The 27,235-nt window shown below is 55.6% G+C and overlaps 1 protein-coding gene across 1 annotated transcript in view; it reads right to left on the minus strand.

Annotated features, from left to right (window-relative positions):
• The window catches only part of FAM129B (family with sequence similarity 129 member B), a 54,526-nt gene that overhangs the window by 13,130 nt on the left and 14,161 nt on the right, over positions 1-27,235 (minus strand). Inside the window, exons 2-4 of the mRNA XM_018055811.1 lie at positions 7,069-7,199; positions 3,570-3,698; positions 297-402 (exon numbers count right to left, since the gene is read on the minus strand). Of these exons, the coding sequence (XP_017911300.1) occupies positions 297-402; positions 3,570-3,698; positions 7,069-7,199 (366 nt within the window). The remainder of the gene's footprint in view (positions 1-296; positions 403-3,569; positions 3,699-7,068; positions 7,200-27,235) is intronic.

Consider the following 27,235-nt stretch of genomic DNA (forward strand, 5'->3'; position numbering starts at 1 on the left):
ACCCAGGGAAGGGGCAGAGTACAGAGTAAGCCCCCTGCACAGCTGTGATCACCAGGCTCAGGAAGCGGGGGCTAGGTGGGACTCACACTGGTGTGGCCCCAATTCTCTGGGTGACTTCAGGAAAACCCCTCTCAGGCCTCCCCTTGGAGGTTCAGGTTGTGCTGAGCACTTGCCACAGCTCTAGCCCAGCTGCTCTTCCTGTAAACATGGAGCTTGGCGTTCCAGAACCAGGAATGCCCCCCACACTCTCCGGCCAAATCCCTGGGCACTTGGCCTGGGATGGGTGGTCCCTTTACCTGGTAAAGAGTTGCCAACGAGTTCCAGGTACTGGTCCAAGGAGGTGAGGATTTTGTAGCCCGCACTGTTGATGACAGCTCGGGGTGGGATCTGCCGCTCATAAGCCTGAGGAGGGGGCAAGAGAGATGGTGGAGGCAGCTACATGTATGGCCAACCCCAAACCCCATGTCTCTACCTGGCCCCAGAGCCCCACTCAGTGTTCCCTGCCCAAGACAGGGAGGAGGAGGAGGAGAGGAAGAGAAGAGAAAGAAAGGAGTTTGATCATTACTGTGACTAGAGGCAACATGGTGTCCTGAGCAGGACCCAGGCTCGGGGCTCAAATCCTAGCTTCACTAAGTACTATGTGTGTCAAGGATCACATCTCCTGTGCTTTAGTCTGGACGTCCCTGGTGGCTCAGTCGTAAAGAATCCACCTGCCAATGCAGGAGACACCAGTTCAGGAAGATTTCCCTGGAGAAGGAAATGGCAACCCACTCCAGTATTCTTGCCTGGAGAACCCCATGGACAGAGAAGCCTGGCAGGCTATGCACCACTTAGCAACTAAGTAACAACATGCTTTAGTTTCCTCATCTACAAAACCAGGGTGATAATAGTTCCTACCTCACAGGGCTCCCTAAGGACCCAGGGAGATAACTGGGTAAGGTTTAGCACAGTGCCTGCTACAGCAAGCGTCAGTAAGCACTGCTGATGTGATTATGGCTGGGTTCGCCAAAAAATTCTTTTGGGGTTTTCCATTAACATCTTACAGAAAAAAAACCTGAAAAAAACTTTTTGGCCAACCTAATGTTATCACCACTGCTACTACTGGCTCTACAAGGAGCAGCTAACACCAGCTTAGTGTTCATTACCTACCAGGTACTGTGCTATGGGCCCCGAATGCTTTATTTCACAGAATTCTCACAATCCAGAGGTGAGCACCATTACGAGCCCCAACATCACATAACTGGTATGTAAGGTAGCCAACCTAAGACATGAACCTGGCCTGTCAGCCTCTAGAGCCCAGGGTCTTTGATTACCCTGAACTGTCCACTAACTTTCTAGGTCCTGAGCACACAAGGCCCCTTGGGAGGAGAATATATTCATTGGAAGGACTGATGCTGAAGCTCCAATACTTTGGCCAGCTGATGCAAAGGGCCAACTCACTGGAAAAGACCCTGATGCTGGGAAAGATTGAAGGCAGAAGGGGGTGACAGAGAATGAGACAGTTGGATGGCACCATTGATTCAATGGACATGAACTTGGGCAAACTCCAGGAGATAGTAGAGGACAGGGAGGCCTGGCACGCTGCAGTCCATGGGGTCACAAAGAATCGGACACAACTGAGCGACTGAACAACAACTGCTTTCTTACACCAGTAGGAAGGAAAAACAGTTCTGATGTAGGCGCTCATACAGCAGGGCTGCCATGCTGCACCTTGCCACTAGGTGTCACCACTCAACATATTTCTTGAGAGCGGCTGAGACCAATGAGATTTTCAAAGTGGTCCCTGATGAGCAGCATCAAAGTCACATGAGAACTCAAAAGAAATGCATATTCTTGGCCCCATTGCAGACGTGAATCAACTTGAGGGTAGGCCCAGCAACATGGTGTGTTTTTTTTTAATTTTTTTTTTTTGGAATTTATTTTTTAATTGAAGGATAATTGCTTTACAGAATTTTGTTGTTTTCTGTCAAACATCAACATGAATCAGTCACAGGCAGCAACCTGTTTCTACATCAGCCTTCCAGGTGATTCTGTGCACTGAGAACTGCTGCCCTGAGGCATTGGTTGCTCCTGACTCTGCTTATGTTCAGTTCAGTTCAGTTCAGTCGCACAGTTGTGTCTCTTTGCGACCCCATGAACTGCAGCACACCAGACCTCCCTGTCCATCACCAACACCCGGAGTTCACTCAAACTCACGTCCATTGAGTCGGTGATGCCATCCAGCCATCTCATCCTGTCGTCCCCTTCTCCTCCTGCCCCTGATCCCTCCCAGCATCAGGGTCTTTTCAAATGAGTCAACTCTTCGCATGAGGTGGCCAAAGTATTACTCTACTGCAAAGAGATCAAACCAGTCAAACCTAAAGGGAATCAACCCTGAATATTCACTGAAAGGACTGATGCCGAAACTGAAGCTCCAATATTTTGGCCACCTGATGCAAAGAGCCAACCCACTGGAAAAACCCCGATGTTAGGAAAGACTGACGACAAGAGCAGAAGGGGATGGCAGATGATGAAATGGTTAGATAGCATTACCGACTCAGTGGACATGAATAGGAGCAAACTCCAGGAGATAGTGGATGACAGAGGAGCCTGGTATGCTGCAGTCCCATGAGGTCGCAAAGAGTCGGACACGACTGAGTGACTGAATAACACTGATTTGCCTCAAAACAGGGCGCTCAAGCCTGTCTTTTGGCTGCTCTAGAGGAATGTGCAGCAGAAGTTGGGTCTGTGGTTCAACCAGGTGGGACTTCCCCGAGGGCCCAAGGCAAAGGACACTCATCCCCAGACCGGTGGGCAAGAATCCGTCTGAGGGTGCAGGGGGCATGGGTTCGATTCCTGGTCCAGGAAGATTCCACCTGCTGCTGGGCAACTAAGCCCGAGCACCCTAGAGCCTGTGTTCTGCAAGAAGAGAAGCCTCTATAACGAGCAGCCCGCGGACCATAACTAGAGAGCAGGCCCCGTTCGCCACAGCTAGAAAAAAGCCCACACACAGCAACAAAGACCTAATGGAACCAAAACTAAATAAACTTTAAAAAAAGGACAGTCATCCCCCAGCTTCCCCGCTTTAGGACAGGGAGTTGCGAGCAGAGGCATCAGGAAGGAAAAAAGACAGGACCAGCACCCAGGAGTGCTCTGAGGCAGGGGAATGGCCAGTTTGCTGTGGCTGTGGAAGCCCAAGGCAGGAAGGGGGCCGATGGGGGAGGAAGGCCCTGGAGGTGGAGAGATTGGGAGGGCCATGGGGGTGGGCCAGGGCCAGTGATGGGCTGCTTCTGGAGGAGAGGCACAGCGAAAGGGGACCCCAGCGAGCTGGGTGCCTGCATGGGTGAGACGCCACGCAGAGAGGGGACGCCCAGCTTTGGGCAGGCAGGAAAGGGCTGGGAGAAAGATGCTGAGGCTCAGCTTTGCGCCTGGTGACAGCGAGACAGGTGCGATGGCTGGCTGAGGGTGGAGGTATGGGGTCTCATGTTCAGGAATCGGGGGCGTGCAGCATTAACGATCGCAGAGTAGGGGGCTGTGAGGACGCGGAAGAAGCACAGGGCCGGGCCCGGGAGGCCTGGGGGGCGCCTCACCACTTTGTTCTCGTAGAGCACCAGCCCGTAGTTGTGCGGCACGAGGCTGAAGCGGTTCCTCCACTTCTTGTTCTCCTCCTGGTACTGGAAGAGGTTCCCCGAGAAGATGATGCGCTCCTCCAGGGGCACCTGTGGGCGGCGAGGGGCGGGGACTGAGGCCGTCCGCCCTGACCTCACTCCTCACCGAGGTCTCCGAGGCAGCACCGGCGCCACACCCGTTTGGCAGATGGGGAAATGAGGCTGGGGAGCAGCGAAGGCCCCCTCCCCACTCCAGGTCCACCCAGAGGCCCAGTGATGCCGGGACTAGAGCCCAGGCCAGACACTGTGACAGGGGAGCCAGAGAGGGCCCCGCCCCGTCCTGGCCCCAGCAGACACGATGGCCTCCTCGGGAAGGTCTCCTCGGGAAGGTCTCCGGAGCCCGAGGCAGGCTGCTTCCCCGTCCACTCCCCCTGCAGTGTGACTGTGCCACGGTCACTCCGGCTGGAGGGGACAGGCCCGCCTGCCGGCACCTGAGCACATCTCTATTCCGGCTCTGGGCCTGTTTCCCCTCAGGGCAACACAGACTTGACATAGAGCCTCCCCGGCCCTGACAGGTGACAAGATCGTCTCCATGAACCCAGATGGGGGAGGAGGGGACTTCATCCCAGAGGGTTCCCGTCCGACCAACACCCTGGCAGACTCGTGGCCAGCGTGGGCAGCAGTAACACCGAGACCTCCCTGCAAAGCCCTAGCTTTGACTCTACCACAGGCTCGGTGTGACTTCAGGCCTGCCCCATCACCTCTTTGAGCCTCAGTTTCCTCATCTGTAAAATGGGACAGGGACAGCTGCGACGACATGTGCAGGGATCACGCAGGCAGTTGGCACCGGGCAGGTGGTACAATACACAGGAGCTGCCCATGACCACTACTGGGGTTCTGTCTGCATCAGTCTCCCGGCTCCTCAGACTGACATTTGGGGAGGGGGAAGGGAGAGTAAACAGACTGAGCACCGGGGAAGCTTCCGGAAAGGAGATAACAGGAGGCCAAGAGGGAACAGCCCTGCTCCTGGGTGGGAGGAGCACAGCAGTCAAAGGTTCCTGTCTCTCAGAAGCCTCTGTCTGCTCTACAACAAATATGGGGCCTTCTGCAAAAAGCAACATGTATCCTGTGTAATAAAGGGAGAAGGTATAATTTGACTGGGGCCTAACCCCTCCTAGCTTCGAGCTCTGCAGCTGCAGTCAGAGGTGAGCAGCCCTTCCCGAGGCATCCCCCACCCCCAGGCCTGTCTCCTCACCGGGCCTCTTCTCCCCAGCAACCTGCCTGCCACTCTTCGAGGGGAAATGCCGAAACATTCCTGGAAAATGAGGGCCCATTGTACTCAAACAATAGGACCCCGAAGACTGCTTCCTACCCAGGGACAAAAATATTTACAGGAAAAGAAAATGGTCCCCCCCTCTCCACCAGGCACCCCCTCCCCACCACCGACAGTGGGCTTTCCCCTGGGCTGTGTGGTCTATATTTAGACTGGGGCCTACTCTCACCCCAGCTCCTGAGCTCCCGTCTCTGCGAGAAAGAAAGCACAAAGAGCTCTCCAGACACCGGGGTCTGCAGCCTCCACTCCAGCTTAGAGCCGGAACTCCCTCAGGCCCCCCCGGGTGAGTGGGGCTCGGCACCCTGCCCCCTAAAGTCCACCCTCAGATCCTGGACAGCCCGTAATGGCTGGTTGGTTGGTTTACAGCTGTGGGTTTAGGTTTTATTTTTAAGACTTTCAAATGGCAGAGTCGTGTTTCCACTGGAAGGTCTGCAGGAAGCGGAACCCAGGAAACAGCCCAGGCCAGATATTCTGTACTCTGCAAAGCTCTCTGATGCTGCTGACGGGCACCTCTGGGGGATGGCGAGAGCACAGGCCCCCAGGCTCCTACAGCGACGCCTCGGGAGCCTGGACAAGCAACTCTACCTCCCTGAGCCCCGGTGTCCACCTCTGGGAGGGGCGCCGGGTCATAATCACAGTCCCGCTGAGCCATGTCACGCCAGCTGGATGAGCAGCGCCCGCACAAAAGAACTGTTGTTTTTATCACTACTATTACTCTATAATTGCAGTATTATTTCTAACAAAAACAATTTATGTGATGACGAGAATGATTTCTATTGTTACCATGACTTAGCCTCATGATGGTCAGTTTCCTGAGTGGCAAATGGGACCCAAAACCCCTCCTCTTCTGAAACTGTGGGTGATTTCATATTAGTCTTCCTGCTGACACGTTGCGTCTGTTTTCTGACCATGAACACTCAACCTGATGAGCGTGAAAGGCGTTTCTCATGCAGAGTCAATGCTGAGCACATCAGGCGACCCTGCTCCTGTCTTGGGTTATTGGAATTCAGGCTGCCTGTGATATTTCCTTCCAAACAGGGGAGCAAGCAGCCCACAGGAAGCAGCTCCCTGAGGTGGGTCCAAAGCCCTCTCTGCTGTCACATAGGTATGCCCCTGCCAGACACCAAGGCCACAGCTGCCCTCTGCTGTCCCAGGTCAGGAGGTGGCCATGACATCAGGAGATCAGACAGAATTTCCTGGGCCCCAAATCAAAGTGACAGGTGATGCTCTGACACACAGCCCTGACATTCTCTCCACCCAGGCAGGCTGGGGGTCAAGGCAGAAAGAGGAATCAAGTCAGGAATCTGGAACCTGGCTTGAGTCCTGCCCTCCACCATCCCAAGCAAGCCATGGGCTCACCTCTGGGCCTCTGCACATGCCACTGCCTGGGTCTGATATTCCTTCTCCCATCAGGTCTTTAGCTGAGATGGCCCTTCTTCCAGGAAGCCCTCCCAGAACACCCAGACAAAGGCCCACTGCAGCACCCCCAGAAACAGCAAGGCCTGGCTTCTCACCCCAAGCGCTCAGCCCCACCAGTGCCGCCAGTCCCTCACTTCCTCAGTGCCATTCCCACCCCGATGCCAGGGGTGAGCACAGGATCCCCACCCTGGGAGGCTCTATTAGCCTCATCTGGCCCATTCTGACCCCCCCAATGGGGAGCAGGCAGCTTCCTGGACAAACCTTTACTGTGCAAACATAACCCTACCACTGATAAGAGGATCATGACAAGGCCAGAGATGATGACACGTCAGTCAAGCATCTGTCCAGCCCCAGGCACCCAGCACACAGATCTTTAATCCTTGCGGCCACCTGGCGCGGGAAGTATGCCCATCCCCATTCACAGGTGAGTAAACTGAGGCCCCACGAGGTGAGGTCATTAGCTCAAGGGCACGTAGACGCTAAGAGAAGTTGGGCTTGGACCAGCCCTGTCAAGATGACTCAGAGCCCCAGCCCAGCAGGAGGAGGGGCTGGCCCCGGGAGGAAGTGCCCACGGGAGCCTTGATGCCACAACCAGGTCACCTCCCTATTCAGAAGCCAGGGTGGGGCCCTCAGAGACCATCCAGCAACACGGGAAACCGAGGCCCAGAGAGGGAAGGATCCTTGCCCATGCCCTTGGAGGCTGCCCTACCCCCGCTCAGAGCCTCTCACCTTGCGCCAGAGCAGCTGGGCCTGCGGCAACCCAGTGCCCTCGATCTCATGTCGCATGCTGTTGAAGAGGGCCACGCCATACTGGTCTTCGTAGAATCGGAGGAACTCCGTCAGGATCTTCCCGGTCTTCTCTGAAAGGGAAGGACAAACGGACTATGAGGTTGGCATGACTGCTTCCGGCCAGTGACTCTACGCCAGGGAGGGGCATCCGCCTTGCCCCAAATCCCAGCTCATAAAACCGTCCACACGGGCTCCGCACTTGCATCTGCGTTGCATTTCTGGCCGGGGTGGGGCCTTTCCCACACACGGCCGGGTGAGCCTCTGGGCGGGAAAAGGCGATGACCGTGACGGTGAAACCAACAGAGACACAGAAGCCAGCATACAAGTGAAAAGACGCTCGGTCTCACCAGCCGGCAAATGAACGCAAACGGGAGGTTTCCTTTTCCCCATCAGGCCAGCGGGAATGCGGAGAATAGGCACTCTAACCGGGGCTGGGGGAGTGGCAAGAGGGGACTGCGTGTTTGGAGGGGGAGGGTGGTCGTGTGCACAGTCCTAAGTGTGCATGGGAGCCCTTGCTCCTGTAGGAATCCAGCCCACAGAATGCACCAGAAATTACCAGAAACAAGCCAACTGTGCATGGGGGGGTGGGAATGATTCAATACTCAACAGTTCACTCAGGTTGGACAGAAGATGAAGGGGACCTGGGTACACGTAACAAAAGGAAGGTGTCTGCACTCTGCCGCATCAGGAGCTCTACAGACTCCTACGTTGAACAGCATCGCATGTAAGATTATTCCTGTAGGTGCATGTGAGTTATTTATGCTTGGGGACCTCGGAGAAGAGGTCCAGGAGGCAGCACTCCAGGCTGTTAAGGGCGGCACATCTGAGTGTGGGAATGAGAAGCAGAGGGCGAGTTTCGGGTTCTGTTTTATTCATTTGTTTAGCATTTGAATTATATTATGAGCATGACTCTTTTTGCAATTAAAAAAAAATCTAAAATGAACTCATCTACCGGATTAACTACCACTTTGCAGTCACTGGCTGTTGGCCTCTCTCTTCTGCTAAAGCAGGTTTTAAACAGAGAAGGGGATGACCCAGGGTGCAAGAGCAGGCCCAGCACTCGCTGCCCAGGCATCCCCATTGACAGATGAAGAAACTGAGGTCCAGAGAGGGTCATGACCCACACCAAGGGGCCTCCTCCTTGGGCAAGACTTCCCTGTCCTGAGTAGCTGGACTCGGGGTCCATGCTGGCCCACTGTGCAGATCCCCTCACCGGGCCTCAGTTTCCCCCTGTACTCTGGGAGGACCAGCTCAATCATGGACAGGCCCTACCACCTCTAACAGTCTTGGACTCAAGGTTCCAAAGAACTGGTCCTTTCGCAAATAAAAAGCGGCTGACACGACATCATCCCTCCCACGGCTGGTCCCTAGATAGCAAGAGTACCCAGCAAGGACAGCACTTCATTTGATCCTCTCAATAGCTCTATGGGGCTTCCCTGGTAGCTCAGCAGTAAAGAATCTGCCTGCAATGCAGGAGTCACAGGGGACACAGGTTCAATCCCTGGGTCAGGAAGATCCCCTGGAGGAGGGCATGGCAATCCACTCCAGCATTCTTACCTGGAGAATCCCAGGGACAGAGGAGCCTGGCAGACCATAGTCCAAAGGGGTTGCAAAGAGTCAGACACGACTGAGGTGCCTTAGCATGCATACAATCGCTCTGCGGGGTGTGGTTCGTGTCATCCACATTTACAGAGAACACTGAGACTCAACGAGGTTAAGTCACTGACACAAGGTCACCCAGCTAGTGAGTGAGAGATGCTGGAATGCAGTCCTGGGGCCCAGGCAGGAGGTGGTGGCTGGGGAAGAAGGCTGAGAGGAGGTGCCACACCCCACACCAAGGGTCTGTGGCAGACCCACTCCCTCCACCCCTTCCAGAGGCAGCTCAGCCCATGGGTCCCTCTTCACAGGCCTGCGCTTCCCTCCCTGGAACAAGCTCATGTCTGTTCAGATTCTGTTTTCAGGGGAGGGAGGCGAGAACAAATGAGGAATTTGCTTTGAATGCCTATTTTTTAAAGACCATAAACAACCAGAACTCCCTCAAAGGCCATGAGAATTGTTCTGAAAAACGATGAGGTGGGAGGGGGTGGTGGGGGAAGAGATGGGGCGATGAACTGGGGCCAAACAGAGAAAATAAGATCTGACAAAGGTCCACGAAGTCAGAGCTACGGCTTTCCCAGTAGTCATGTACGGATGTGAGTGAAAATGAAGTCGCTCAGTTGTGTCCGACTCTTTGCGACCCCATGGACTGCAGCCTACCAGGCTCCTCCATCCATGGCATTTTCCAAGCAAGAATACTGGAGTGGGTTGCCGTTTCCTTCTCCAGGAGATCTTCCCAACCCAGAGATCGAACCCAGGTCTCCCGCATTGTGGGCAGACGCTTTACCATCTGAGCCACCAAGGAAGTCTCTCACGGATGTGAGAGGTGGACCATAAAGAAGGCTGAGCACCGAAAAATTGATGCTTTTGATGTGTGGTGCTGGAGAAGACTCTTCAGAGTCCCTTGGACTGCAAGGAGATCAAACCAGTCAACCCTAAAGGAAATCAGTCCTGAATATCCATTGGAAGGACAGATGCTGAAACTGAAGTTCCAATAATTTGGCCATCTGATGCAAAGAGCTGACTCATTAGAAAAGATCCTGACCCTGGGAAAGATTGAGGGCAGGAGGAGAAGGGGACAACAGAGGATGAGATGGTTGGGTGGCATCATCGACTCAATGGACATGAGTTTGAGCAAACTCTGGGAGATAGTGAAGGACAGGGAAGCCTGGCGTGCTGCAGTCCATGGGCTCGCAAAGAGTTGGACATGACTGAGCAACTGAACAACAAAGGAGAGCAGACAATAATAATATTGATAAAACATGTAGTCATCATCACAGTCGCTCCATTTTATTAAGTGTTAACCCCAGTCGATGGGGTGGGAAGGTTTACATGCATGACCCCAAAGAATCTTCATGAAAACCCTAGGGAGTTGGTGCTATGGTTTGCCCATTTTAGGGATCAGGAGGGTGGCAGACCCAGGACAGGAGAACCAGGTTCTCAGCCTCCAGCCCAGGCTTTGGTCCCAACCCTGCCTCAACAGACACCCAGCGGGCACTCTCCCAACAGGCAAGATGGGTAGGTTTGGCCCTTGGATCTCAAGGGTCCTCTAGCCACAGCTCCAGGATGCCTGCCTCGGCCATGGTGCACCCAGCCTGATACAGCATCATATCCAGAGGGGCCAGCAACTGCCCTGATCCTCGGGGAGACACCCCTCGGAGGAAACTCCCACCCTGTGCCAGGAACTCAAACCCAGATCTGCCTGACTCATAGCATGCACCTAGCTGCCAGGTCAGCAAAGCCCAGACATCACATCCAGGCAGGGAGTGGCTGGGTGCAGAAGGCCCCAGGCTGGACTGGGGAGGACCGGAAGGGGAGGGCCCAGCCAGGAAAAGGCCCAGGAATCACCCTTTCAAGGGGCATCGAGGCCCATGTCGAGTGGGACTGTGGGTTGGAGAGGAAGCCAAGAAGTGAAAACAGAACAAGGTGACCCAGATGGAGCCAAAAGGCAAAGGTGAGGCCTGGAGCACTGGAGCTGAGAGGGGCAGAGTAGGGGGAAGAAGGAAATTCATCTCTCGCACTGGGATGCAGACGGATCCAAGTAAGGCTGTGGGACCAGAGTCCAGGAGGGGAGGGCACGAGCAGCGGGGGCGGAGAAGTCACCCGGCAGAGGGTGGAGGGGGGGAGAGGCAGAAACGTGGGGTGCCTCACTCAGAGGGAAGGAGAAGACGACCTCATGGGCCCTGGGCCCATCTCACCCAGCTGCAATGACAGATGTGCCTTGCCACTGGAACTCGAGAACCATACACACCTGGGCCTGTTTTCAGATAAATTCTTTGCCACCTGAGATTCCAGAAGCAAACAGACCAGAGAACATGGGATCTCTCAGTGATCCAAATCTGCTCCCCAACTTGGGAGCCTAATGGATGGGGAGACGGAGCGAGGCTGGTCTCTAAGGACTAAGTACGAACCCCAGGAGCGGGGCGCCTGGCACAGGCAGGGGCTGAGCCAAGCAGTTACCGAGTGCCCACTTCTGGGCCACACCCCAGGGGGCTGTGGACCAGGCTGGGCGAGAGGTCAGGGACTAGGAGGAGGGTCCCGACACAACGCCAAGGAACTGGGGGGCTCAGCTGAGGTCTGGCAGCAGAGGGGGCACTGGAAAGGGAAGACCGAGGGGTAGGAGGGCCATGGGAGGGCTTCTTGGCAGCCCTGAAGCCCATTCCTGAGAGACGCCCTAAGACAATTTGGAGGAACTGCCACGTGCTGATGCAGAAGATGAGGAGTTGGGGGTGAGGTGTCGGGGCTGGAAAGACCTTAGGGAGGAAGGTGGGGTAGGGGCGTCCAGTCCCCTCCAGGGACAAACAGCTCCCAGGGAGGAGTCCTGAAAAGTGTCCCTAGTGGCCCCTCCAGCCAGATGCTGCTGAAGGAGGATGTAGGTGGGCATCCCGGCCCTGGAGAAGGCTCCTCTGGCCTGCTGAGCTCCAGTGGGGGTAGGGGGGTCACAGCCTGGGCAGCCCTCTCCCTGTAAGACCCACTCAGCACCCCACTCTCTCTCCCTCCTTGCCCCCCTGCAGCGGTGAGCTCCCTGGAGTTGCCAGAGGGGTTTTATGACTCGGTGTCCCTTCCTGGTGTCTGTGAGTGGTCCCCAAGACCTGAGGCGTCCCTCTCTCCTCCACACCTGCCTGTATGAGCTCTTCCTGCTCCCCCCATGACTTCTAGAGACACCACAGCCCAGGGATTCAGGGCCTCATCATCCCAAATGGCTTCTCCAATTACTCAGTGATAAAGAATCCACCTGCCATGCAGGAGACCCGGCTTTGATCCCTGGGTTGGGAAGATCCCCTGGAGAAGGGAATAGCAACCCACTCCAGTATTCTTGCCTGGAGGATTCCATGGACAGAGGAGCCTGGTGGGCTACAGTCCATAGGGTCGCAAAGAGTCAAACATGACTAAGCACCTGAGCACCAACACCCCGAAGGGGGCTGAGAGCCAGAGAGGGTGAGGGGCTCACCTGAGATCACATATCCAGACCGAAGCAGTTAGGGTTCTAGTCCACAGCCCGCTGACCCTCTCCCGATGCAGGACTCTGCCCACTGCCCACAGGGCATCCCTCCCACGAGAGGGCGGGGCCGGAGGGGTTGCCCAGCAACCAGGTTGCTGCTGGGAGATGCTGGAGGGGACAGAGTGCAGGCCTCACCCACCTTCGACACTTTCCCACACATCTCCTCCTTCCTTTCCTGCACTGACTCAGGCCTAGGTGCTGTCAGATGAAGAGATACGAGGGTAATGACGGAGCCCGCCTTCCCGCCTCAGGCCCCATGAGGTGGCCAGAATCCCAGTCCTGAAGACCTCGGCCCTATAAGCTACCCAGCTCTCTCAGAGGCTCAAGTTGCCCGTCTGTAAAATGAGCACACCCAGAATCCAGTTCCAGACCTCCACAAACGTGACTGCTATAATCGCAATCAACCTTGAATATTCATTGGAAGGACTGATGCTGAAGCTTCAATACTTTGGCCACCTGATTCAAAGAGCCGACTCATGGAGGAGACCCTGATGCTGGGGGAAGATTAAGGGCAGAAGGAGAAGGGAGTGACAGAGAATGAGATGGTTGGATGGCATCACCGACTCAATGGACATGAGTTTGAGCAAGCTCCGGGAGATGGTGAAGAACAGGAGAGCCTGGCGTGCTGCAGTCCACGGGGTCGCAAAGAGCCAGACATGACTGAGCGATCAAACAACCACAATCATGGTGCTCAGAGACTGCTTGGAACTTTTTGGGTTTTTTTTAAATATTTATTTTAATTGGAGGCTAATTACTTTACAATATTGTGGTGGTTTTTGCCATACATTGACATGAATCAGCCATGGGTGTACATGTGTTCCCCATCCGAACCCCCCTCCCACCTCCCTCCCCACCCCATCCCTCGGAGTCATCCCAGTGCACCAGCCCTGAGCACCCTGTCTCATGCATGGAACCTGGACTGGCGACTGTTTCACATATGATAATATACATGTTTCAATGCTATTCTCTCAAATCATCCCACCCTCACCTTTGCTTGGAAGTATTATTAGCAGGTATAGCTTTCACAGTTTGAAAAAATCCAATAGCGACATTAAAAGAAAAACAAAAGGACCCGGAAGAGAATCACAAAATGATAAGGATCAGCAGCTCTTCAATAAACAAAAACCTGACACAGGGAGGGCTCCCAAGGAAGAAGGAGCTGCACAGACAGAGGTGAGCGGTGAGGACACTGGCCTTGTGCAAGGCACACGCGGGAACCCAGGCTCCCACCTGACCCTGAGGGGACTCCCAGGGCCAATCACTGGGCCCTCCTGGGGCCCCCTCACAGCACCTCCTGCTGAATAAGGAGGCAAGCTCTCCCCACTCAGACACAGGGCCCCACGCACACCCCCTCAGTCTTCAAATGGCCTGGAGGTGCATATAGGTAAATAAACCCTCTATTTACAGGGGAATAAACCAAGGCCCAGAAAGGTTAATGGTTCACGAAAGGTCATGCCCCTCATCAGTCCACAAAAGCTCCTGAGCACCTTCCTGGGACCTCCTGTGGGGCTCGTGGTTTCTTTAGAGCCCAGGAGGGCAGCCCCTGAGGGCTGGGGCTCTGTGCCCAGCCACCACTGTGTCCTGTGACCCCAGGGAGGCACTGCCCACCCACGACCTCTACCTCCAGGCAATGTCTGCAGCAGGAAGACGCTGGGCTCCGCTGAGATCTGAAGAGGCCACTGCCCAGGACGTCAGGGCCAGGGCGAAATACACACAACTCTCTCCCCCAACCCGGAGGCTGTTTTGGAGTCAAGCCTTGAAGCAAGTTGGTTGCATCCTTATCTCTGATTCTTAGCAGGACTGGAACGGTGGATTAATGTCTCTCGAAAGGCCATCTCACTCATAGCCAACAAAAGCTTCTTGAGCACCTCTGGGACCATTGAGGGTGATCCAGGGGACCCTCCTAACCATCTAGTCTTCCTGACTTGGACCCTCAGCACTAACTCCCAGAAGGGACCAGGGTGCCTCACCACGTAGGACTTCGGCACGTTCAACAGCTCAGGTAATGCTGAGAGATCCTGTCACCTCCAGTTTATAGATAAGGTAACCGAGGTGCAGGGAGACTTGGAGACCTTCTGAAAGACACTCAGCTTAGAAGGTGAAAGAGGTGGATTCTAAACCTAGTCTCACACCAAAGCCCGCACAAACCCCCACCTCGTAAAGCCTCTTCATTCCCAACACAATTTCCAAAGCCCTGTCTTACACTTTCCTGCTGGGTCTCCACCTGCTCCCAGAGGTGAGCAAGGCAGGTTTTATAGTCCCATTCTACAGATAAGGAAACCAAGGTTCAGAAAGACAAGGTGACTTTTCCAAGGTCACGCAGCTGGCAATAATCAGAGCCAAGAGTGGTCTGGGGGTCTCCAGCCCCTGTCTGGTGGAGCCAGCAGGGAACCTTCACACCTCCTGGGAAACTCGCTTGTCCATCTTCTCTGGACCTCAACCTTCCTACTGGCAAAATGGGTGGGTGGGTTCCTATCAGCTCGGCTGATCTAAAATCTCAACGACAATCTCATCAGTGCTGTGCTGGCCCCAGAAGCTGACTGGGGTGCTGGTCTCAGCACCGTTATCTGAGCTGCTGGTGAGTCAGCTTGGAATGGGAGCTGACCACAGTCCCCTCAGGCTGGACTGGAGAACTGGGGTGCGGGTAGCATCACCCCTCACTTGCCAACTCAGCACCGTCTCCACTGGGCACGCAGCTCTAGGCTTAAACTCTGCTCCCAACACGCTGTGTGGCTTAGTCAAGGCACTTCTTCTCTGAGCCTTTGTTTTTCCCTCTGCAAACAGCACACCAGTATCTGCCTAGTCAGTTTATAAGATCACTGGGTTAAAGAGTGCTTCCCAGGCGGCTCAGCTACGGAATAGAATCTGCCTGCAGATGCAGGAGACGCAGAGATTCAATCCATGAGTTGGGGAGATTCCCCTGGAGGAGGAAATGGCAACCCACTCCAGTATTCTTGTCTGGAGAATTCCATGGAGAGAGGAGACTAGCCGGCTACAGTCCGTGGGGTCACAAAGAGTCAGACACGACTCAACACGCTCTCATGGGCTAACGAGCAGAATACACTTCATCTTGGCGAGGGGGAGGCGTGTCGCTAACGGGGCCCCTTTTAAGCACCTCCTGTCTAAGCTTCCTCTAAGCCAGGGAGAGGCCCCTGAAACAAGGGCTGGGCAACCCTGGCCTGGCCCAACTTCAGGGCCAGTACCACCAGCAGGCAAGGCAGCCGGAAGCATGTTAATCTCTGATTTTCCAAACTGACAACATTAAGGATCACGCTACTTCCTGCACTCAGATAGCGGGGGCTGGGCAAGAAGTTGGGGAGGCCCTGAGGTGGCCTGAAGTCCCCTGGAAACTCTGGGGGCCATTGTGCTCAGAGAGAAGGGGCTTGCTGAGCTGACCATGGGAGGAAAGGCTACAGGGGTCCACAGAGAACGGGCCCAGAAAGGTGAACCTGAGAGCCTCCATGCCAAGCTTAGGAGATGCTTTGCCTTCTCGTAGACCTCCCAAGCCCAGCACACGCCACACCTGTGTCGTGTGGACCATCCCCCCAGACCTTCAGCTCAGCCCTGGAGAGGTGGTGTCTGAACTGGAGGAATGTTTCAGACGAGGAGGCCCAGCCCCAGAGAACTGAGCCCTGCCCAGTCCCTCATCTGGGGAGCAGCAGCGGCCAGATCTGGCCCAGGTCTGGGACCCACCTCCACTCTGATAAGGCGCCGGGAGGAAGGGGACAATCACCAGCCAAGATCGCATCAGCCCCGGCCCAACCCCAGGGGCCTCGCGCTGGTCCCAGCCCTGGACTGGCTCGAGCTGAGGGCACCGTGCCAGACCTGACCCTGGCTCGTCCGGTCCCTCCAGTGGGTTTGGGGGCCACACCTCACCCATGAAGCCGGCCAGGTTTCAGGGCTGAGAGATTTGCGGACTGAAACCAGCACCCTGCAGGGCGGGGCAGGCCCACAACCTGCCTGCCTGGTTCCCAGAGCACTGGGGGGGCTGGAGGGGGTGGGGGGAGCAGACCCAGGGTGGGGAGGTGGGCAGGCAGCCAGGGATACCAACCCCACCCGCCCCAGAGCCAGGAGAGGCGGAGTGGGGGCAGGGACCGAGCTTGCCTGCGTCAGAGCACTCCAGAGTGCCTCCATCTCCATCACCGGGGAGAGCAGGGAAAGCGAGAGGTCCAGAGCACTGGGGACACCCTCCAAAGGCCACACAGCAGGTCCCGGCAGAGCTGGGTCAGCATGCCAGCCCCCAGTGCCTGGCCCAGGGCTTCTCTGCTCCATCACCCCTCTTATCATTATTAACACATAGCCGCAGAGGCCACGTGCTCGGCAGCCCCGCTGCACCCAGGTTCGCACGAGTAATTTCATGTGTTGTCCTCACTCTATATAGGAGAAAACTGCAATTCAGAGAGGTGAGGTGACTCCTCTGGGGACACACAGCTGGTCAGTTATATGGACCCCAGAACAGTCTGAGTGTTAACAGGGAACCAGAGTTTTGGCAAATGCATCTCACCTCCACCTTGCAGACTGCCAGCCACTGGGGCTTCTCACCACACTGGCCGGGTGGGTGGCCACAGTCAGAAAGGCTGACAAGGCTCCCACTCAGGACCTGTAATCAGGGGCAAAGCCAGGAAGCAGGGGGTAATGACAGGCTCCATCGGCCAGCAGGGGAGGGGGTTTGGCAGCCCGCCTGTGAGAAGAGCCTGAAACAGTAGCTAGAATCCTGCAGAGCCAAAGGCAAGAAGACAGCAGGACAACTGGGCGGCGCCCAAGGGGGACAGCCGAACTCCCGATGGAGACAGCGCCCAGAGAGGGCGAGGGGCCTACCCAGGGTCGTCCCACTTCTGGGTGCCTGTGCCCCCGAGCACACGGCCATCAGGGTGGTGGGCTTCCTGACTGACTTGGGGCTGGTCAAGAGGCCAGAAGAGCTCAACCCAGACTACACCACTAGTTACTGCCTACCCTCGCCCCCAGCCCAGGCCCCTCCCAGCTTATTCCTGCCACAGCCTCCAAATGTCCCCCACCTCCACTCCTGGCTTGCTCCCTGTCCTTCCCACACACAGGAGCCACAGGGGTCTTTCTGTTAGAACTCTCACCCTGAACTTCCCCTGCTCAAACGCGTCCGTGGCTCCCACTGCCTTGAGGACAAAGATCCAGCTCCTCAGTGCACCCGCAGACCCCTGAATGCCCTTCCTCACCATGGGGTTCCCCCAGGTCAGGGACACCCCTCCCTCCTCACTCTCCAATGCCCCTTCCTCCCGGGAGGTCCCTAGGCTGGATGGGACCTCCACCCACTCCCGTAGCCTCCCCCATCCCCAGCGATCTCACGGTGGGTAAGGCCTGTTCCCTCTCTGATGCCCCAGACAGCACCCATCTAGAACTGACCTGGCACAAAGGAGGAACCAACAAGGAGGAAACCCAGAGGGAGAGGCCAGAGGCAGCGATCGTGAGCCAGGTGGGGAGCCACCACCCCATTGAGCAACACAGCTCCCCACACACACCCCAGAGATTTCTCACCACAGAAAGGAATGCCCAACCTGGGAGCCGCAGCGGGGGTCCCAGGACTACGAGAGTGCCCAACGCCCTCCTTCTCCCCGGGGAAGGGGGGCTGCCACCCTCGAAGCTTCCTCCTGACTGGCCTCAGGAGCCCCGAAGGGACCCTCTGCTGGGTACCCCTTCCCTGGGGCCAGGCATCTCCCCATAATCTGGCAGCCCGTGGCCCACTGCGGCCTGGGAATGACCGACCCCTGACCGTGCGCCAGCTCCATCCACGCCTCACGTGGAGATGAAGACAGCCCTGGGAGGGAAGGTCCCCACCACCCCACCACCCTGCCCCGTGTTCAGAGAGGGAAATGGAAGCGTGGGGGCAGTTAGGGAGCTCACCTGGCGTCACACGCCTGGTGAGGCACGATGCCGACTGGAGATACCCAGCACCCTGCAGGAGAACTTTTCACAGAGCCCTGGCCAAGCCCCGGGAGGTGGGGACATCTGTCACCGTCCCCCGGAGAGGAAACAGAGGCTGTGAGACCTGCTGGTTTGTCCCAGGTCAGCCAGCTGTCAAGCGCTGGAGCCCAACTCCAAGCTAGGACCTGAACCCAGGCTCTCGGGCTGTGGCAACACACGGGAGACAGTCACACCAAGCCCTTCTTAGAGGATCTCACTGGACCCCGGAGACCAAAGTTCATCTATTGCTGAACTCTCAGCACCTGCCACAGGGCCTGGAACACTGCCCCCAGCAAACACACCATGCCAAACTGGATCCAGGCTCTCAGTCCTGCCTCCCTCCCCAATGCCTTGTGCTGTGCCCTCTGCCTGAAGTTCCCTTGCCCCTCGTTAATACAGTTCAAACTCTTAGCCAGACGTCATTTCCTCCATCACAATGCTCTGCAGTTTCACATTTGCATGCAATTATAATAATAAGCGGGCCATGAGGTAATACACGCAGCACTTAGCCCAGTGCCAGGCACAGAGGCAGCTGCCATATGTGTTAACAATTACCATCTACGTTATTTCCTTTAACCCTCACCCAGAGCTTCCCTGGTGGCTCAGTCAAGATTCTGCCGGCAATGCAGGAGACTTGGGTTCCATCCCTGGGTCGGGAAGATCTCCTGGAGAAGGAAATAGCAACCCACTCCAGTATTCTTACCTGGAGAATCCCATGGACAGAGGGGCCCGGCGGGCTACAGTACACGCGGTCGCAAAGAGTTGGGCACGACTGAGCGACTAACACTTTCACTTTCAGAGTTAACTGTTAAACCCATTTACAGAGGAGGAAAGGGAGGCTCAGAGAGATGAAGTGATTTCCCCAGCATCTCAGACGTACAAGCAAAACCAGGACGCGAAGCCCAGCCAGGCTCTGCTCACTGCTCTACCCCAGTATCGAGAACTGTGCGGGCCATGGAGAAGGCGCTCAGGAGTCCTCAGTGACTCTCTCTGGCACATTCCCCACTCGCCCAGCAGCCCCGCAGGTCAGGCTGGCACCTTGGTCACGTCTGTAAGCCAGGTGCCCAGCATAGCACCAGTTGTAGGAGAAGAGAGTGGGTTTCTTACAGAGGCAGGTGTGTTCGGGGCAGAGCTCGAAGCAAGAAGCAAATCTGAGCTCCCAATGGCCTCTCTGGGCCTTAGGTTCCTCATCTATAAACCCCATGGATGGAGGAGCCTGGTGGGCCACAGCATCGCAAAGAGTCAGACACGATTTAACGACTAAACAACAACAATAACAAAATGGGCATAAGATGAGTCTTGCCCTCAGCTCACTGGGGTCCTCAGGAGATGACAGTTTTTGTTCACAGTCAAAGCGCAAGGTTTGTGGCTATGATCATAACCTTCAGCAACTACGAAAGCCCTGCAGGAGATACTGGGTTTTGCTGCTAACAAAGGGCCACGTGAGCCTTATGAAGGTTCGTGGCTGTATCATAACCTTCAGCACCTGTGAAAGTCCTGCCCTGGACTTGTTCCCTCACTAACGGGCCAGGCACATACGCTGATCAGGCCACTGAACTTGGGAAAGGCTCTGTGAAATCCAAGTTCAAGCTCTCCACTGGGCAGATGGGGAGACTGAGGCTGCAGGAGCAGAGAAGAGGCAGCCAAGGCCCAGCTTCCCAGGAGGGCAGTGAGGGAGTCAAAGCCAGGGGCTTCAATGCCCAGCAAGGAAGCCTGCCTCTGGTCTTGGGGGTCTCTGGCCTGGAATGCTCTCCCAGAGCCCACCCTCTCCGCCTGGCCCTCAGGACCACCCCCTAGACGAGTCTAGTCCCCTGAAGACTCCACCACCGCAGCCCCTGCTTCTCCTGGGGGCTTTTTGCAAGTGTCATGACAGTATCACCACCCCCCACAGACAGAGACCCAGCACCAGGCTTCTATCTGGGCCAGGTGGGTGCTCAACAAACAGGTGCCGAAGGAACAGCCCCTGGTGGGAGGTCACCCGGTTTCAGATGCCTAAACAGTGGCCCCGGAGGCCTGAGGAGGAGGCTAGCTGGGTCCCCCATCGTGAAGGCAGTTTTGGGGCAAGGCAGCGGCGGGGGCGGGCCAGGAGGAGCCGGCCAGGAGCGCTCACAAAGCTGCCTTTACAGCTCTTCTCACTTAGCAAATATTTAACCACAGCTCAGCGACGCAGGTCTTCTGGTGGGAGACTGCGTGTGCTGGGAGACCAGAGCTGAGAGCAGGGAGGAGGCTGAAGTGAAGGCCCAGAGAAGTGCCCCCCACCCCAGAAAGGTAGAACACAAGACCCGGCCACCGGGGACTGCCCTGACACCTAGGGGAGGAGGCGGCGGCCGCCTCAGTGGGAGGCAGTCGATTCCCATCTTGACACAAACAGAGGGAAACAAAAGCTCTCTCATCCCCTCCGGCCCCTCCCTTGCCGCCTGGCAGAGCCCCGAGTCGGCTGCGGGCACCACCCGACAGTTGGTGGCTTGTTCTGGGAGCCCAGACCCAGGAGTCCCTGCTCTCTGGGAACACAGACCTAAGCCGGGCGGGTGAAGAAGGGGTGCCCAGGGCCCCCGCCCCACCCTCCACCCAGGGCAGAACCGGAAGGGGGGCCCCTTCCACTCCGGGGAGCACGTCTGGGATTGGGCTGCCCAGTCTGGTGTCCTGCACCAGACCTGCCACAGCCAAGGCCACATCCCAGGCCAACAGAGCCACGCAGGGAGGAAAGGAAGGTCAGAGGCCACCTGGAGGACCAACCTCCCCACTGCCCACCCGGCTCTATGTCCCCCATCCTCCTGGCCCAGAGAGAGCCCTGGCTTGGGAGCCGGACAGAAGTGGGACAAGTCCTATCCCAATGGTCCGGGGCCTCTCCTGAGCCTCAATATTCTCCTCTGTGGACTGGGGATAATTAGCTGCGGTCATCAGGCCAGGCACAGAAGCTGCTCATCTATTACGGTGATTTTGTAAACGCTAACCTCCACCCGCCCAGTCCCCGTTCCTGCTGGCTTCTCAGCGGCATCCCTCGTCTCCGTGCTCTTCTTTTCTTCCTCGCCATGCCCCCTGGTGCCTGAACCCTTGTAACCTGGGGCCTGCCCATTGGTCACGACTGCCCCGAGGCCATGGTGCCCCTTGACACACGCCTGCTCTCAGCCCAAAGTGCAGAGCGCTGAGGCTGGACCGGGCACCCAGGGCCCTCTGCCACAGCACCCTCACACTGGCAGGTGCCCACCACAGGCCCACTGTCCCCTTAGTGCCCACACTGGAGTTAAGACCCTGAGGTGCCCAGGCAGAGCTCCCTGCCCGAGCCCTTCCTCCACGACCAGCCTGGCATCCAGCATCACCACCCAGCCCCTCCCTGCAGCCACCAAGCAGCAGTCCACATCCTCTGTCGACCAGCTCAGGGTCAATGAAAAGGGTGGCGGGGGGCAAAGCCAAGGACAGGTGAGGGTATCAGGGTTCCATCGTGCTGGCTGAGAAAGGTTTCATGTCCTCATTCATTCATTCATTCAGCAACCACGGGGCACTGAGCATTCAGGAGTGAGTCAGACACACCCAGTCCCTGTTGTCCAAAGGAGACAGACTGTCAACAAAACCTACAACGGGACATGGTAAGTCCCCGGCTGGGGTTAGCAGAAGAAGCCAGAGGAGGGACGGCTAACCCAGCCTGCAGGATCAGAGAAGACATCCAGGAGGAGGTGGCCCCCGAGACATGAAGGGGTGCTGCTGAGACAAAGGAGGACGGCTGGGCAGGGAGAGCGTGCCAAGCAGAAGACACGGGGAATGCACAGATTCAGACACGCATTCAGCAAAACATTCTTCTTTTCCACACACATCTGTGAGTACCTTCCTAGGTCAAGAAGGGCACTTTCACAGCAGAGCGTAGCGTCAAGGTTCTGGAATTCAATCTTGGTTCCAATACTAGCCTCACTGGCTCACTAACTGTAGGACTTTGGACATGGGGCTTAATTCTCTCTGAATTGCAGTTTTCTGGGCTGTGAAGTGGGAGGAAGAGTAGCACCCACCTGGTCGGGGTTTCATAAGGATCAGGGAAATGAGGGAAGCCCCAGAGCCTCAGCAGATGGGGGCCAGTGCAGTCAATGATGACGCCTGAGCGACTGACAGGAGGACGCACTCCGGCGGGTGGCCACCGGAGGGATGGTCAGGCGGGCAGGGAGGTCTTTCACAAGCTCAGGGGCTCCACAGTGTGTCCGCCTGTGCTCCCAGTCGTTTTCTGCGATGTGTTTCATGCCATGAAATGGGGGCCAGAAAAGAAGAACCAAAATAGCAGCTATCTGGTCCCTCAGCGGGCCGCTCAGAGGATGGGAAGGTGACATACTTGAGGTCCACTAGTTCTGGGTCCTGGGCCCTCAGAGGTTAACCACTCAGTTCAGTTCAGTTCAGTTCAGTCGCTCAGTCGTGTCCGACTCTTTGCGACCCCATGAATCGCAGCACGCCAGGCCTCCCTGTCCATCACCATCCCCCGGAGTTCACTCAGACTTACGTCCATCGAGTCCGTGATGCCATCCAGCCATCTCATCCTCGGTCGTCCCCTTCTCCTCCTGCCCCCAATCCCTCCCAGCATCAGAGTCTTTTCCAGTGATTCAACTCTTCGCATGAGGTGGCCAAAGTATTGGAGCTTCAGCTTTAGCATCATTCCTTCCAAAGAAATCCCAGGGTTGATGTCCTTCAGAATGGACTGGTTGGATCTCCTTGCAGTCCAAGGGACTCTCAAGAGTCTTCTCCAACACCACATTTCAAAAGCATCAATTCTTTGGCGCTCAGCCTTCTTCACAGTCCAACTCTCACATCCATACATGACCATAGAAAAAACCATAGCCTTGACTAGATGGACCTTAGTCGGCAAAGTAATGTCTCTGCTTTTTAATATACTATCTAGGTTGGTCATAACTTTTCTTCCAGGGAGTAAGCGTCTTTTAATTTCACGCCTGCAGTCACCATCTGCAGTGATTTTTGGAGCCCCCCCAAAAAAAGTCTGACACTGTTTCCACTGTTTCCCCATCTATTTCCCATAAAGTGATGGGACCGGACGCCATGATCTTTGTTTTCTGAATGTTGAGCTTTAAGCCAACTTTTTCACTCTCCTCTTTCACTTTCATCAAGAGGCTTTTTAGCTCCTCTTCACTTTCTGCCATAAGGGTGGTGTCATCTGCATATCTGAGGTTGTTGATATTTCTCCCAGCAAGCTTGGTTCCAGCTTGTGTTTCTTCTAGCCCAGAGTTTCTCATGATGTACTCTGCATAGAAGTTAAATAAGCAGGGTGACAATATACAGCCTTGACGCACTCCTTTTCCTATTTGGAACCACTCTGTTGTTCCATGTCCAGTTCTAACTGTTGCTTCCTAACCTGCATACAGATTTCTCAAGAGGCAGGTTAGGTGGTCTGGTATTCCCATCTCTTTCAGAATTTTCCACAGTTTATTGTGATCCACACAGTCAAAGGCTTTAGCATAGTCAATAAAGCAGAAATAGATGTTTTTCTGGAACTCTCTTGCTTTTTCCATGATCCAGTGGATGTTGGAAATTTGATCTCTGGTTCCTCTGCCTTTTCTAAAACCAGCTTGAACATCAGGGAGTTCACGGTTCACGTATTGCTGAAGCCTGGCTTGGAGAATTTTGAGCATTACTTTACTAGCATGTATGATGAGTGCAATTGTTCAGTAGTTTGAGCATTCTTTGGCATTGCCTTTCTTCGGAATTGGAATGAAAACTGACCTTTTCCAGTCCGGTGGCCACTGCTGAGTTTTCCAAATTTGCTGGCATATTGAGTGCAGCACTTTCACAGCATCATCTTTCAGGATTTGAAACAGCTCAACTGGAATTCCATCACCTCCACTAGCTTTGTTCGTAGTGATGCTTTCTAAGGCCCACTTGACTTCACATTCCAAGATGTCTGGCTCTAGATTAGTGATCACATCATCATGATTATCTGGGTCATGAAGATCTTTTTTGTACAGTTCTTCCATGTATTCTTGCCACCTCTTCTTAATATCTTCTGCTTCTGTTAGGTCCATACCATTTCTGTCCTTTATCGAGCCCATCTTTGCATGAAATATTCCCTTGGTATCTCTCATTTTCTTAAAGAGATCTCTAGTCTTTCCCACTCTGTTGTTTTCCTCTATTTCTTCACACACACACACACACACACACACACACACACACACACACACACGCGCGCGCGCTTGCCTGCAGGGCTGGCTCCCTGGGTCCAGGGGGGAGGGGTGGGGGCAGGAGGGAAATCAAAGGCAGGGAGAAAGGGGAAGTGCACGGAGAAACATCAATGAAGATTCAGAAAGCAAACAGCGACAAACCGCAAGCCACCAGACCGTGGGGGACCACAGTGCGTCTGCTCCTCACCACGCAGTTTCTCGTGCTCCCTGCCTCTCTGAGCCTCTGCTTCCCGCAGGTGGACTCACAGGTGGACAAGGCTAAGGGCGAGGCTAGCTGGGAAAGTGCTTTGAGCTCCCCCAGGGAGGAACCACGGTGTCTTGCTTTCCTGGTGTCTCCTATTCATACCGCTGGCTCTGTTTTTCCTTTTTTGTCTTACTGAATTGGCTAAGACATCCAGCTCAACGCTAATGAAAATACCTCTATGGCGTCAGCATCAAGTTTGCTCAGGCTTGTTCGGTATGTGACGAATGACACTGTAAAGGGCTGAGTACCAGGTAAGGACTGCTACAGGCAAGGAGGGAGAACTTAGCTCATCTCTCACAACAAAAGGATTGGAAAATTCCAGGGAAAAGCGATGCTATGGGAAGTCAGCCACAGCCATGCCCCGGCCATAATGGAGCCTGTTTTGAGTGACCCACCATGGCAGACAGGATCCACAAGGGCCTTTCTATCTCAGGTGCCCAGGGGTGGGACAGGTGACCTTATTAGAGTAGGGAGCTCCCTGTCCCTGGAGGCATACAAGCAGGAGCCTGATGGCCAATTGGCAAGGAGGTTGCAGAGAAGATCCTGTCCCAGGAGGCAGGTTGGCAATAAAAACACAGACAGACCTAGCTCTGCAACTGCCGGTGACCTCCCCAAACCTCAGTTTCTTTGTCCATAAAATGGGGGTAAGAACCGCATGCACAAGAGCAGCTCTTGTGAGGACTACCTCAGAGAATGTGTGCGTATCTAGCACTCTGCCTGACCGTTGGAAGAGCCTAGTGAATGCCAGCTGCCGTTCTAATAACAAGCAATCGCTAGTAAGTGCCAGTTACTGTGTCCAAAGCCTAACGGAAAAAGGGCTAAACACAGACACACATCCCACACATTTCATTAGCTGATGCCCTCTGACACCACCTTTTCTCCAAGTCCAAGCCAAGCTGCTTCCCAAGCTGTCAGGACCCAGACCTCTCCTCTGCTCCACCTATCTACCATCCATCCATCCATCCTCCTATCCATCACTCTACCCCTCGCTTACACACACACACACACACACACATACACACACACACACAGCTGCCTGCAGTGCTGGCTGCCTGGGTCCAGAGGGAAGTGGGGTGGGGGCCCACAAAGGGAGACAAGCCCAGGGAAAGAGGGAGGAGGGAGAAGGAAGACGATCAACTCTGAAAATTCACTCATGAGCTTTGCTGCTGAGCCAGAAGGAAACCCAATCCCGGGCTGGAATGCCAGCGACCCTCAGCATGGAGAGGTTTCATGCAGATGGAAAATGGAAAGTTTATTCAAATAACAAGACTCCTGTAGCCAGCAGAGGACACGGGTCCCACCCCACCCTGGGGTCAGCAGCTGCAGGTTTCCTTGAGCGCCAGAGGACCCCACCTAATATGCCTCGTTCCAGGTGCCAGCGTGTCCCCCGCCTGTGGAAACTCTGCTCTCGGCTAACAGGCCCACGTTTCTGTGTCTGCTTCTCCAGGGGTCCCTTGAAGATGAGTGGGGAGGGGGTGCCCATCTCTCCCTGGGCAGTAATGATAGATTCTAAGCATGAGTTCCAGGCAAGGATGCAGGCTTTTGATCACTGGGGCCTGAATCCAGGCACCTGACGGCCACCAGGTGACCCTGGCTCTCCAGCTCCTCGTCTGTCCAGTGAAGGAGCTGGATTTCATCTCCCTGGACCCTCAAAGCTTTCCTCTGTGACTGGCAGCCACGCCCCTCATTCAGGGCAGAACCCCTTGAGTCAACAGCACAACTCAGGCTTGGCAATTAAGCCTTGGTGTCTGTTACTCCCATGAGGACAGGGACCCTGTCTGTCTCATTCATGACTGATCTCCAGCACCAAGCAGGGCAACCGAGCACAGGAAATCTTGTCCCTGACTGTGAGATGACACCAGAGCGCTCGACTCGGTCTCCCGGGCATCTTCAGGCACAGAGAGAGGTTGGGGTTTTCCAGAAATGTCAGCTCAGGCCTGGGGACAGACCCTTCCCAGCCCTGGGAGGAGTGTTTGCCAGCGGCTCTCCCATCCCAATGGGATGCTTCCTACAAAGGTGAGGCTGCATCTGGAGCCAGCCAGGCCAGTCCAAGGTCACACATCAGCGGCAGACGCGGTCACCACCCCGGCACGCAAACCGAGCCGTCACCTAAGCTCGGATCCTCAGTTTCCTCTTCTGGCAGATTCTGTCAAATGATACAGCACCTGCACAGGGCCTGGGAAACTGGAGCTGAGCAGGCTCCACCCTTGAGCCTGGGCGGGGAGGGGGCTGGGGCGGTAAGGGGGAGTGTCTGCAGGACTGTCACCTGGGGCAGGCAAGTCACCCTGCTCCTGTGTCCCTCATGAGAACATCCCAGCCCTACAGAGGGACAGAGGCCCCAGCACTGTAAGAAACGACCACCAGAGTGCAGTGCCCGTGGAGGTGCTGCTGCCATGGCCGGCAGGAACCATGGCAATAATCCCCAGTTTCTGGGAAATTCCGGTTCCCTCAAATGCTCGCACTCTCTCAGCTCTGGGTCTCTGCAGAGATGACCCTCTGCCTATGACTCTTCTGCCTTCATCCCTTGGGTCTCAGCTAGACACCCCCTCTCCTAACAAGCCTTCCATGATCCTTCAAGTCTGGGTCACTTCTCCCTGGGGTCCCAGAGAGGTCTTTACCCCACCCCTAATCTTGGCTAGGGTTCCATGCTGAGTCCTTCCTCCC

Source organism: Capra hircus, chromosome 11, assembly GCF_001704415.2.
Source record: "Capra hircus breed San Clemente chromosome 11, ASM170441v1, whole genome shotgun sequence".
Classification (NCBI taxonomy): domain Eukaryota; kingdom Metazoa; phylum Chordata; class Mammalia; order Artiodactyla; family Bovidae; genus Capra; species Capra hircus.